Source organism: Myxocyprinus asiaticus, chromosome 7, assembly GCF_019703515.2.
Source record: "Myxocyprinus asiaticus isolate MX2 ecotype Aquarium Trade chromosome 7, UBuf_Myxa_2, whole genome shotgun sequence".
Classification (NCBI taxonomy): Eukaryota; Metazoa; Chordata; class Actinopteri; order Cypriniformes; family Catostomidae; genus Myxocyprinus; species Myxocyprinus asiaticus.
In genome coordinates, this window is record NC_059350.1 from 53,184,830 (window position 1) to 53,198,537 (window position 13,708).

The 13,708-nt window shown below is 42.0% G+C and overlaps 2 protein-coding genes across 5 annotated transcripts in view; one reads left to right on the forward strand and one right to left on the reverse strand.

The window, feature by feature from the left end:
* Positions 1 to 13,708, forward strand: part of LOC127443849 (uncharacterized) — a 79,505-nt gene that overhangs the window by 24,178 nt on the left and 41,619 nt on the right. For 2 of the 3 annotated variants that reach the window (XM_051702810.1, XM_051702808.1), the window contains exons 2-3: positions 9,087 to 9,386; positions 9,729 to 9,992. In XM_051702810.1, the coding sequence (XP_051558770.1) occupies positions 9,087 to 9,386; positions 9,729 to 9,992 (564 nt within the window). Of the gene's footprint in view, positions 1 to 6,672; positions 6,815 to 9,086; positions 9,387 to 9,728; positions 9,993 to 13,708 lie in introns of those variants that run through there. The other variant, XM_051702809.1, reaches the window with a different exon arrangement.
* Positions 1 to 13,708, reverse strand: part of LOC127443840 (sodium/potassium-transporting ATPase subunit alpha-1-like) — a 68,031-nt gene that overhangs the window by 763 nt on the left and 53,560 nt on the right. The window lies entirely within an intron of this gene.

Genomic DNA, 13,708 nt, shown 5'->3' on the forward strand with positions numbered 1-13,708 from the left:
TCATGGAGTAATATTAGAGTAATACATATTCTTTGTCAAATATGTAATTTAGATTTATGCCACCCCCTTTGTTGAGTCTGTGTATGTATGAATGAACGTTACATTTATATATGTGCTTTTCTGACACTACACTCAAAGCGCTTTACACAGTGAACGGGACTCTCCTCAACCTCCACCAGTGTGCAGCATCCACCTGGATGATAAAACAGCAGCCATAGTGCACCAGTACACTCACCACACACCAGTATGTACACACACCGATCAGCCACAACATTGAAACCACCTGCTTAATATTGTGTAGGTCCCCCTCGTGCCACCAAGGCCATAGTAAACAGAGGGACATAATCTTATAAGTTGCAGAAAAACAAACAGCCACTAAGTTCAAAGTTCAATGCAAATTTGAATTGGTTATGTAGGGCTTTACTGGTTGTTTAGATCAGTGTTACTATCAGAAATAATTAATAATTATTTCTTTAGTTATTAATTAATGTTTAAATTAATTAATTGAATCTAACTCATAAAAACATATGGGGCTCCAGTAAATGTAGTGTGCTACATTTAGGAGCAAGTTTGGTTATTAGCAATAATTAATAATTATCAAAGATAATTATTAATTATTAAAATCAATAGAACATTGATGAGAATCAATGTTAGCTTTTTTTTAATTCTTTAAATCAACAATTATCAAAGATAATCGTTAATTGTTAACATCGATGAAAAATGAATTAAAATTAACACTAGCTTATTGACCAGATTCAACAATCATCAAAGATAATTATCAATTATCAAAAATCAACAGAATATTAATAAGAATTAACATTGACGGGGCACCACCCTGGAATCAGGGACTAATAACCAGATAGTAAAACAGTCTCAATATTAGATACAACTACAAACTAAACAGTGATATGATTAGATATGGAAACTAAAATAATCCTATAACACATAAGGTGTGTGTGTGTGTGTGTAAGGAGGGACGCGCACAAAATGGCGGACGTGACTCTTGTGGAGAGTATGTCACGCGAGACTTCCGGCCAGGGAATATGACCGCGAATGGGGGCGGAGAGAAACCAGTCAATGGCGTCTACCAGTTACCGCGTGTATTCGCTTGTACGATAGCTTAGGGACAAAGCTGGGCTTTAGCATTAAGCTATCTAGGAGCCAAAAATGTGTGCCAGAATGTTTGTGAGGGGTCACGTGCGTGTATGTGTGTGGGTGTGTGTGTGGTTAGTAAGAGAGAGAGAGAAGAGAGGGCCCTAAAGCCGATTTCGCGATCGTGGGAGAGAAAGTAGCTGTTAGTTCATCACTCAGAGACGCGGTGGACGGCTCGTAAACAATCCCGCATTCTTTGACTCTTTAATGGATGAACTCAGTTTACTTGTCTCACCCGCGATGGCCAAATTGCACAACAGTCCAATTTGGTTGGACCACAATACAGCAAACATATTCGTGATAATTAATATCCTGAGTATTAATAATGAGCGGACATGGCGGTCCGTAAACTGTACAAGCAAAAAAACCTTGAAACACAAGAATAACACACTATAATATTCTATCTCTGCCCAGACCTAAACCTCTTACTTGAATCGCATGAGGACACAGGTAGAATGTGTTTTCCTCCGTCCTTTAACTCCGACCCGGTTCCTTGAGGCTCGGGTGACGACAGGAGGCCGTTTCCTCGCTCTGTTTGCGGGCACGGCTGTTGATTCTCGGCGGGCTGGCGGAGAACTCAGAAATGTCGACTTGATTGAAGATGGAAGAGAAATCTTTAATCTCTTCACTTCTGCAGGCAAACGGATGAAGATGTGGATTGCTCGGTGGTCTCCTTCGGATCCGTTAGAGTGTTCAATTGAACACAGAGTAATCTCAACTCATCCAGCGAGATGGAGATTGTATGGCCAAAGTTTCAAGGCGGACGTTACTTCCTTGTGTCACGAGGTTGCACCTGAGAGCAGCGATGAGCTGCGTCTACACACTGCAAACAAAGTTGCTGGAAGCAAATCCCGGAAGCATTTCAGAAGTATTTCAATTCCTGATGATGTCATGTTTGAGGGACGTTCTGTTGTGTGCCTCATCCAATAGGAGTTGAGAGTTCGATCCTTTTGTGAGCAAGGCTTCATGGGATTTGTAATCTGTTTTGGACTCCCTTTGTTTGATTTTGGCGTGATTTTTATCAGTATAATTTACGACTTGGAATGTGGGGGCCTGAGTTAGGTTTTTACAACTGTGTTAGGCCTGCCTTTTTCTTCTATCTGAATACATGAGGCCCAACAGTTAACATTAGACAAAAGTATCACATGCATGTTTGAATATTCCAGTGTATGAACGCGTGTGTTTACTCTCTTCTGTCCTATACATATTTACTATTAAGTGTATTCCATACAGCTCAATATACGATATGAACATAAATTGTCACTTTTTTTCTATAACCTATTATCATGAATTAATTCTACAATTACTTTTTAATCATTTAGAACTTTTAACTATAGGTAATAAATACCTACAGTGTATATATACACAGTACTGTGCAAAACTCACATAAGCATTTGTCTTAAGATGGTTATTTATCTCTTCAGCTTTAGTGTGTCAATAGGAAATATAAATGTTACACTCCCAAACATTACTTTTGCAAATAGAAAAGATTAGAATAGAAGAACAGGGAGCCCTGCAACAGATGTCATGGCCCCCACAAAGCCCCTGTAACAGCTCACAAACAGAAAGGAAGGAGAACACAGGGAAGCAGGTTTTTCCAGGCTCAGGTAGGACTTTTAATCGGCCACTTCAATGCTTTACAAGTTCACAAACTCATCAGCTTCACAGGCACATAGACTTAAATTCATTAGCTTCACAGGCACATTGTAACTTAAACACATCAGCTTCCAAACATAACAGATTAAACGTAGCAGCTTCAGGAGCACTGTGGCCTTCCTTGTGCCAGACTCTCTCTCTCTCTCTCTGCTGGTGGCGTGGCTGCTTATATGCCACTCTCCCCGTGCTCACTGGAATTAGAGACAGGTGTTACACATAATCTAGCTCAGGTGCAAGCGCCCTTACCGCTTTCTCTCTGGACGCTTGACCATGCCCCCGCTGCCACATATCCCCATCGCCCGACTCAGGCCAGGGAGACATTCGGCCTGTCTACCACTCCCCCCCCCCATTTCTGGAAAGGAAGTTGGTGACAGCCATCTGCGCTCCTGGTCTGCGGACCACCTTGAACATAAATGGCTGAAGAGCCAGATACCAACGGGTGATCCTCGCGTTGGTATCCTTCATGCGGTGGAGCCATTGGAGTGGGGCGTGATCTGAGCAGAGGGTGAAGGCCCACCCCAACAGGTAGTACCGGAGAGTGAGGACCGCCCACTTGATGGCGAGACACTCCTTCTCTATGGTGCTGTACTTAGTCTCCCTCAGCGAGAGCTTGTGGCTAATGTGCAGCACCAGGCGCTCCTCCCCCTCCACCACCTGCGAGAGTACGGCCCCCAGCCCTCTGTCTGAAGCGTCTGTCTGCAAGACAAAAGGGAGAGAGAAATCGGGTGAATGTATAAGCGGCCCCCCGCAAAGTGCGGCTTTAACCTGCATGAGCGCCTGTTGACACTGCTCCATCCACTGGACCGGGTCTGGAGCTCTCTTTTTAGTGAGATCAGTCAGCGGGCTGGTGACATCCGAATAATTAGGCACGAATCTCCTCTAATAGCCAGCCAGCCCCAGGAACTGTCTCACCCCCTTTTTGGCCTTGGGCCTCGGGCAGGTCACAATCGCCACAGTCTTGTCAATTTGGGGACACACCTGCCTGTGGCCCATGTGGAACCCCAGATACCATACCTCCACCCACCCAATCGCGCACTTCTTGGGGTTTGCTGTGAGTCCCGCTCGTCTCAGCGATCTCAGAACCGCCCTCAGATGCTGCATGTGCCGTAAGCCGAATGCGGTCTGAGGATTCAGTCCACGAGACGCTGAAACGTAGCCGGGGCTCCAAACAAACCGAACGGAAGTGTCACAAATTGATGTAATCCAAACGTCGTGGAGAAGGCTGTTTTTTCACAGGAAATTGTTGTCAAGGGGATCTGCCAATAATCCTTTGTCAAATCCAGTGTTGAATAAATTCAAGCAGTGCCCAACCGATCGAGCAACTCATCAACGCGAGGCATTGGGTATGCATCAAATTTAGACACCGCGTTGACTTTTCTATAATTCACACAGGGCCGTACAGACCCGTCGCTCTTAGGAACTAGAACAACCAGGCTTGCTCTGATGTTATGCAGTTTTATTCTAGACACTAGATGGCACAAAAGGCTTCTAAACCTCTTATATGTTGCGCTAGAAAAGCCTAACTGAATTGAATAGTCATTTTCTATGACTAAATGTGATTTACACACAATTCTGATTGCACCTTGGGTAGTTGACATGCTAAAATTAACATTTTTACAATTAAAATGATATATGCTGTTTTATGAGTTTATATTAATGAATTAAGAAAGTACATTAGATAATCAGAATCAGAATCAGAATCAGCTTTATTGCCAAGTATGCTTACACATACAAGGAATTTGTCTTGGTGACAGAAGCCTCCAGTGTACAACAATACAAAAACAGCAGCAAGACTTTTAAAAAATATTTAAAAATTGAATAAAAAATAAATAAATATTGAAAAGAAAATAAAGTATATAAAGAATACACAATAGACAATATATATATATATATATATATATACAGTTGTGCTCAAAAGTTTGCATACCCTGGCAGAAATTGTGAAAATGTGGCATTGATTTTGAAAATATGACTGATCATGCAAAAACAAAAAACAACAAAAAAAAAAAAACTGTCTTTTATTTAAGGATAGTGATCATATCTAGATCACTCCATCACCTGACCCATTGCAGTTTGCTTACCGCAACAACCGCTCCACTGATGATGCCATTGCATCTACAATACACACTGCTCTCTCACACCTGGAAAAAAAGAACACTTATGTGAGAATGTTGTTTGTAGACTACAGCTCAGCATTCAACACCATAGTGCCCTCCAAGCTTGATGAGAAACTCCGGGCTCTGGGCTTAATCAGCTCGCTGTGCAGCTGGATCCTGGACTTCCTGTCAAGCAGACGCCAGGTGGTTAGAATAGGCAGCAACATCTCCTCGTCACTGACCCTCAACACTGGAGCCCCACAGGGCTGTGTTCTCAGCCCACTCTTGTATTCCTTTTACACACATGACTGTGTGGCAACACACAGCTCCAATGCCATCATTAAGTTTGCTGATGACACGACGGTGGTAGGTCTGATCACTGACAATGATGAAGCAGCCTACAGAGAGGAGGTGCACACTCTGACACACTGGTGTCAGGAGCACAACCTCTCCCTCAACATCAGTAAGACAAAGGAGCTTGTGGTGGACTTCAGAAGAAAAGACAGAGAACACAGTCCCATCACCATCAATGGAGCACCAGTGGAGAGAGTCAGAAGCTTCAAGTTCCTGGGTGTCCACATCACTGAGGAACTCACATGGTCCATCCACACTGAAGTCGTTGTGAAGAAGGCTCATCAGCGCCTCTTTTTCCTGAGACGGCTGAGGAAGTTTGGAATGAACCGCCACATCCTCACACGGTTCTTCACCTGCACTGTAGAGAGCATCCTGACTGGCTGCATCCGCCTGGTACGGCAATAGCACCGCCCACAACCGCAAAGCACTGCAAAGGGTGGTGCGAACTGCCAGACACATCATCGGAGGTGAGCTTCCCTCTCTCCAGGAAATATATACAAGGCGGTGTGTGAAAAAAGCTCGGAGGATCATCAGAGACTCCAGCCACCCGAGCCATGGGCTGTTCTCACTGCTACCATCAGGCAGGTGGTATCGCAGCATCAGGACCCGCACCAGCCGTCTCCATGACAGCTTCTTCCCCCAAGCAATCAGACTTTTGAACTCTTGATCTCCCACGATCAAAATACATCAGCACTGCACTTTATTACTCTTACTCTTATATCTCACACCGGACTGTCATAAATTATATTATTATTATATTATATTCTCTCTTAACAACTGACTATCAACCGACAGCCTGAATGTCAATACAGTACAATACTGTACATTCTATATATACTATATATACTTTTTTATTGAATAATGTGTATTCTATATTGTGTGTATTGTATAATGTACATTGTATGTTATTATTTGTATATTGTGTTGTGTGTAATTATGTGTATATTAGATTTTAAACTGTGTTGTAAATCTGATGTTTATTGTAAATTGGTATATGTCTCATCACTGTCACGACTGCTATGTTGATCGGAACTGCACCCAAGAATTTCACACACTATTGCACTTGTGTATATGGTTGTGTGACAATAAAAGTGATTTGATTTGATTAAACTGCTGAACCTTAAGGGAAATCCAAATGCCAGAGATGGTCCCGCAGGAGAGATATCTCAACGTTAAATAACGGGGCTACCACAGGTGGCGCGAGAGCTGCATGAGACGTTCAAACACTGTGTTTATTGTGTTTATTTGGAGTCCTACAGAAAACCTAAGCCCGCACGTACCCCTAAACCTACCATTAAACCTAAACTTAGTAACAGCGAATGAGACTTTTGCGAGACTTAGGCTGCGTTAGCTTAGGGCGTTACCTTCTAAACACTTTCACTTTCGTTTTCTCTGACTTCCTTTATCCGATTCTGCGGGTGTGTCAGTAACTTAACACGGGCCTGTATTTTATGCGCAAAATATAGGAGAATAAGTGCATGAAAGCGTATTTTGTACGAAAATGGCGCAACATCTAAAGTGGATCTTGCTCTCAGTCTTCGTACAGTTTGTATCAGGTAAGCGATGTTTTCATGAAGGTATTTTTGCAGCAAATCAACTGAGCTCCTGTGACAGTGGAATTTGTAGTTGTAGAGATTAGCCACTCATGTGTATCAGTAAATTTGAAGTCACAGAGAAAAATGTTTTAAGAGTTGCAAACAGCCCGGGAACCAATCATCAAGCCGCGAGGGTTCAGGGGAGAGCGGAGGGTTCCACTCTAACCCGACGCTCGCGGCTGCCCGGGAAAGCATGTCCATCACTTCGGCATCAGCCTGTGACTGGGCAATCGTCCCTGAGGGGGGAGGCCCAGCTGAGGCTTCTGCGTCCGACTGGACAAGCCCGCTCTCCGATGCTGCGCTCTAGAGCTCATCATCTTCGCGGCTCTGAACAAGAAGCCAGACTCGCCGTGAGACGATCCGGCAAACTCATCCGGAAGCCCGATTGTGGCAGACGAGCATGCTGGGGAATGGGAGGTCCGCGGGGGATACCCGGCAGAGACGATCCCATTGGGGTCCCCAAATCGCCCCCAGTGCAAGCCGCGCTGGCCTCATGCCCGTAGGTAGAAGGACCGAGGCGGGGAGCTGCTGGGGTGGCTTGCTTTCTTACGAAAGCAAGCCGCGACCGCAACGTTGCAATGGTCATGTTCTCCCAATGAGAACATGAACCATCCACAAACACTGCCTCCGTGTGGGTTGTGCCCAGACACGAAAGACAGCGATCATGACCATCTGAAGTTGAGAGATAATGACCGCAACCAGGAATAACACACAATCGGAAACGCATCTTTAAAAAGACGTTCCGTGTGTGCCGCTCTTTTAGAGAAATATATACTCTTTTAGAGGAAAAAAGCTCTTTCAGAAAATATACTCTCTTGTTTTCTGCCGAAGCGCCCAGGGGCGTTCTCTGCAGTGCACCAGTGAGCAGAGGAGGGAGAAGCCGCTGAAATGCGCCATCAGATCCAGCAGACGTGAATGAACAGTAGAATTCAGCTCAATGAGCATGACCGTTCAGCTCCGAAGAGAAAATCTGAATGAGTGGTTGCATACCAGCTCCTTTTATACCCGTATGTCCGGGGGAGTGGCATGCAAATACCACTCGCCAATTTTCATTGGCCTTTTATCAAAGACCAGAGGTGTCTCGGGCTCCCAAGAGTGACCCCTAGTGTCACTACATTGACACAACTTCGAGTGAGTAACAGATAGGGAAGTGACTATTCATAGTTACTACAATATTACTATGGTAAAACCATGATGTCTGCCAAAAAACATGGTTACTTAACTGACTATTCATAGTTAATGCAATATTACAATGGTAAAACCATGGTGTCTGCCAAAAAACATGGTTACTTAACTGACTATTCATAGTTACTGCAATATTACTATGGTAAAACCATGGTGTCTGCCAAAAAACATGGTTACTTAACTGACTATTCATAGTTACTGCAATATTACTACAGTAAAACTATGGTGTCTGCCAAAAAACATGGTTACTTAACTTACGATTCATAGTTACTGCAATATTACTATGGTAAAACCATGGTGTCTGCCAAAAAACATGGTTACTTAACTGACTATTCATAGTTACTGCAATATTACTATGGTAAAACCATGGTGTCTGCCAAAAAACATGGTTACTTAACTGACTATTCATAGTTACTGCAATATTACTATGGTAAACCCATGAAACCATACTAATATTGTAGTAACTATGAAAAGTAAGTTAAGTATTTGTTTTGTTAACGTATTTGTAGTAAAACCATAATAACCACAAAATTATGAGTTTTATTACCATAGTTTTCATTTTCCTGTATTATCACTATGGTTTTACTATGAATATTAAGGTTAAAATAAGGTTAGTATTAATAAAACCATGGCAATTGTTTTGCAAGGGTATGCAAAACTATTTCAGAAAAAACATTCCCACCCTGTCCTCTAAGGGGCTCTGTATTGTAATATTGAGTAAGGTGCAGTCACACTACACTTACACACGTTCCATTCACTCCCATTCAAACGTACCTGAACGCCACAGACTGATACCGCAAGGTCATGCGAAGAAATTGCAAAGTTCAAGCTTGGTGAACTCTGAACATGAATAACTACATGGTACTTTAAAACATGGCCGGTACTATGATGAGATCTTTGGGGATGCATTTTGACCTTTAGGGTGGGCAATAGGTTCTCTCGTTTCACCATCGGACCGTGGTGGGAGCGTCAGAATTTTCTGGGGGGCACAAGAAAGATTTTTGATTTGCTTATTGAATGTTCACTAACATATTCTCTTTATTCACAGGTCAAGATGAGAAGAAAGCAGTGGGTGGTGATATTACATTTTATCCGGAGAGTATTCCTTCTCCTACCAAAAGCATCATATGGAAACACAGAGACACTGCTGGAACTGTTGTCAAGGCAATTGAATGGAACAATGAGGATGGTGTTGAAGTTCTGAATCCTAAATTTAAAGGCATCACAACTCTCGATATAACCAGTGGAGGACTCATTATAACCAATTTAAAGGTTGAGCATAGTGGAGTTTATGCCATTGAGATCAACAGTAAAGAGCAAGCAAAAAAATTCCCCTTGACTGTTATAGGTGAGTGAATGTAGATTATTAGTATATATTTTTCCCTCAAACAGATGCCACATTTAACTAATAATAGTCTGTGACATATACTGGTATGTATCATAGAATAAAATGGTAATAAGACTGTAGATTAATAGTTTCTTGATCTACACAAACCAAAAAGTGCCATGGTACTACCATGTTTTTTGGACATGTACCACAGTATGGTAATCATTCGATGTGAAGGCACAGCTATATGATACTGCCATCATAATGTTATGTTAGGGTAGTGTAATCGATTTTGACTTCATTATGTTGTTGTAGTCTTGGTGGATTGTACTCTTATACATTTTTAAATGGTGTCTTTTACAGAGCGTGTCCCCAAACCAAAGATAAGAAGAGAGCCCACAAGTAATCGTGATGTCATGTATTTAATATGTGAGGGTGATGCAAGAATCATCTGGAAGAATTCTACTGGAGAGACACTGAGCGGCACACCCATTTCCGGTCCTCCAAAAGGAGAGTCCTTAACAGTTAAAAATACTCATAACCGAGACAATTACTACACCTGCACACTCAAGAACGAAGTGAGCGAGGAGACCAGTGATCCAGACTATGAGAAAGATCTGTTTGCTGGTAAGACATGATTTACTCTAGAGATGATAGTTTGTGGATTTTTATTAGAGGTTAATAAAGTTACTTTCTGTTGAAAAGTTTTCATGTATTCATGTTAGGGCTGAAACGATTAGTCGGCTTTAAAAATTGTAGACGATCCCATTCATTTAATGTCATTTAACACAACATGAGTGTGACGAGGAGGAGGGCATGGCCGGGCTGTGAAGGTGCACGGCTGGCGCTGAGTCAGATGATCAGCGAGAGAGTGAGATAAAGGGGAGCCAGAGACACCAGTTCGAGAGAGAGAGAGAGACGAATGCGGCCGCACTGCATGTGTGTGTGTTTGTTTATGTTTGTTTAATGTTGAGTTTTACATTAATCTTTATGTTGACTGTTCAGCCGGTTCCCTCCTCCTTCTTGCCCATCCTTGAACTGTTACAGTGGCCGAAACCCGGGAAGGAGGAGGCGGGAACCGGCTGAACAGTCAACATAAAGTTTAATGTAAAACTCAACATAAAACAAACAGAAACAAACACACACACATGCAGCGCCAGCCGTGCACCCTCACGTCCCGGCCACTCCCTTCTCCTCGTCACAATGAGTCCTGTGAAAGGCAGAGCGATAGAGTCGGCTGATAAACCCTCTCACGCGGATACGCTCGTCCCTCGTGCGCGTTTGCTGCAGCTAGATTATAACATGATGGCTCACGATGTATTGAATCATGTTTCACGGTTTGTATCTTATCGTAAAGAAAATCTGTGATATGCAGCTCTATTAAGAGAGAGTTTGTTTTTTGTGAATTAAAGATGGATAGAAGTGAACAAAAAGGTGAGAGAGTGTAGTCTTAGCCCATTATGCAATGCAAAAAAAAAAGAAAAGTTTTTTGATTAGTCTTTTTTGGTTCGTTTCCAATATAAATATCTAAAACTCCTTATGTACTGTCTTCCTTTTCTTCTGCTTTATATCTTGTTTCTGAACAGCAATCTAAATCGAGCAATTCTGTGATTTGGCAACTAAAAACAGCCATTTGGCTCCTTAATGTTTCAGTTTAGGAGCCAATGGCTCCTAAGTCATTTTTTTTTTGTTGACATTTTTAGACCAGTCGACCAGTCGGTGCATTGTCTGAGCTATTAGTCGATTAGTCAGTGTTAAGGAACCCATGTATAAGGCTGCATTATGTCCATGTTACCCAATCAGACGTGTTTCATGGGGATGTTAAAAGGAAAAATAGGCTAAATAATTATCGCTAACCTGTTATCCCTGAAAACTTTTAAAGAAACTCGAAAATCTCCAATACAGAGCGCCACAAAACCGTTTATGCATATCCCGGATGCAGAATGATCCGCTTCAATGTAACCGGAGCGTTTGAATTCACCCAGGGCAATCCACATTTAGAAGTGCACAGCTGTTAGATTATAAATATTGTGGGGGTGCCACATGTGGTTCACGGCATTTGACGTCCGACAATGAACAAGCAGCACTTTGATGTCTGTAGCAGCGGTAAATTAAATGACTAAACATAAAGCATTAAAGAGACTAAACTTCCCAAAGAGAAAACCTGTTCTTGTGGAACTCGGCACAAATTTAGCTTCCTATATTGATCTATCAATCATTGTATGAGCATTAAGCTAAATTCATACTTTTTTTAAAAATACATTATATTTTTACCTCAAACAGATGCCACACTTAACTAGTAATAGTCTGTGACATATACTGGTATGTATCATAGAATAAAATGGTAATAAGATTAATAGTTTCTTGATCTACACAAACCAAAAAGTACCATGGTACTACCATGTTTTTTGGACATGTACCACAGTATGGTAATCATTCGATGTGAAGGCACAGCTATATGATACTGCCATCATAATGTTATGTTAGGGTAGTGAAATTGTTTTTGACTTCATTATGTTGTTGTAGTCTTGTTGGATTGTACTCTTATACATTTTTAAATGGTGTCTTTTACAGAGCGTGTCCCCAAACCAAAGATAAGAAGAGAGCCCACAAGTAATCGTGATGTCATGTATTTAATATGTGAGGGTGATGCAAGAATCATCTGGAAGAATTCTACTGGAGAGACACTGAGCGGCACACCCATTTCCGGTCCTCCAAAAGGAGAGTCCTTAACAGTTAAAAATACTCATAACTGAGACAACTACTACACCTGCACACTCAAGAACGAAGTGAGCGAGGAGACCAGTGATCCAGTCTATGAGAAAGATCTGTTTGCTGGTAAGACATGATTTACTCTAGAGATGATAGTTTGTGGATTTTTATTAGAGGTTAATAAAGTTACTTTCTGTTGAAAAGTTTTCATGTATTCATGTTAGGGCTGAAATGATTAGTCGGTGTTAAAAATTGTAGACGATCCCATTCATTTAATGTCATTTAATGCAACATGAGTGTGACGAGGAGGAGGGCATGGCCGGGCTGTGAAGGTGCACGGCCGGCGCTGAGTCAGATGATCAGCGAGAGAGTGAGATAAAGGGGAGCCAGAGACGCCAGTTCGAGAGAGAGAGAGAGAGAGAGAGAGAGAGAGAGAGACGAACGCGGCCGCGCTGCATGTGTGTGTGTGTGTTTGTTTATGTTTGTTTTATGTTGAGTTTTACATTAATCTTTATGTTGACTGTTCAGCTGGTTCCATCCTCCTCCTTGCCCATCCTTGAACTGTTACAGTGGCCGAAACCCGGGAAGGAGGAGGCGGGAAACGGCTGAACAGTGAATGTAGAGGGATCGCTTTCTCAACGCGCCCATGTCCTAGATCGGCCTATTCGGCGACACCGTCGAGGACTTTGCCCAGCAGTTCTCAGTGGTGAAGAAGCAGACGGAAGCAATACAGCATATCTTGCCCCGACGCGGCTCAAGATCCCGTACCCCGTCTGCTCGCCGAGGGCGTCCCCCTGCGGCGGCGAAAATACCACATACTTTCCTCTCTGTAAACCATAGATATTCCTTAATAATAACTTGTATTAACATTAACAGACATTATTACATCTATAAATCTTAAAAGATTATTAAAACTGCAGCGCTGCCTATTTCCACCATTGAAATCTGCTGAACCCGGAAGCGTGGTGTCCTGCGGTGTGACGTCAGAGTAATTTCATCTTTATTTTCTGGCGGAAGGATGGCATTTAATAATTTTATTACAAAATATTAAATATGAATGAACATTTGTTTCTTTAATATTTTAATATGTGGTGACCGCTTTATAAAAGCAATTACAGAGCTCCAGACTGCGACTAAAATGGAAGAATGTTTATGCAAAGCAGTCCCTCGCAGTCTTCAAAAACAGCTTAAGATACAGCCCTTTTGTGAGCACTTAAATTAAAAATAATGTTGTATCTTCTTGGTACATATTCTTCTTGAAAAATACTGCTTATACCTTCAGATCAACTATGGACCCTTTTGTTGCAGCATTTTGAATGTTATTGTCTCTTTATGCCAAATTGTGTTGTACTACTAGTTTCTTGTAAGTCGTGAGTTATTTTAAATGCTAACTTTAATTTAACCAGAATATATCCTTGTGTTGTCCTTGAATTGGGAAGTTGAACACTTTATTGGAATGTTTGTTCCAGTATTTAAGTTTTTGTCTAAGACTAATGTGTTTTTATCTTCATTAGGTCCCACTCCCCGTATTGGTTTAATTTTGGGAATAGTTTTTGGTCTTATTTTCGTTGGAACAGCCGTGCCATCTCTGGTGTATATATTTCACAAGAAGTTTCATGGTAGGTTAAGCA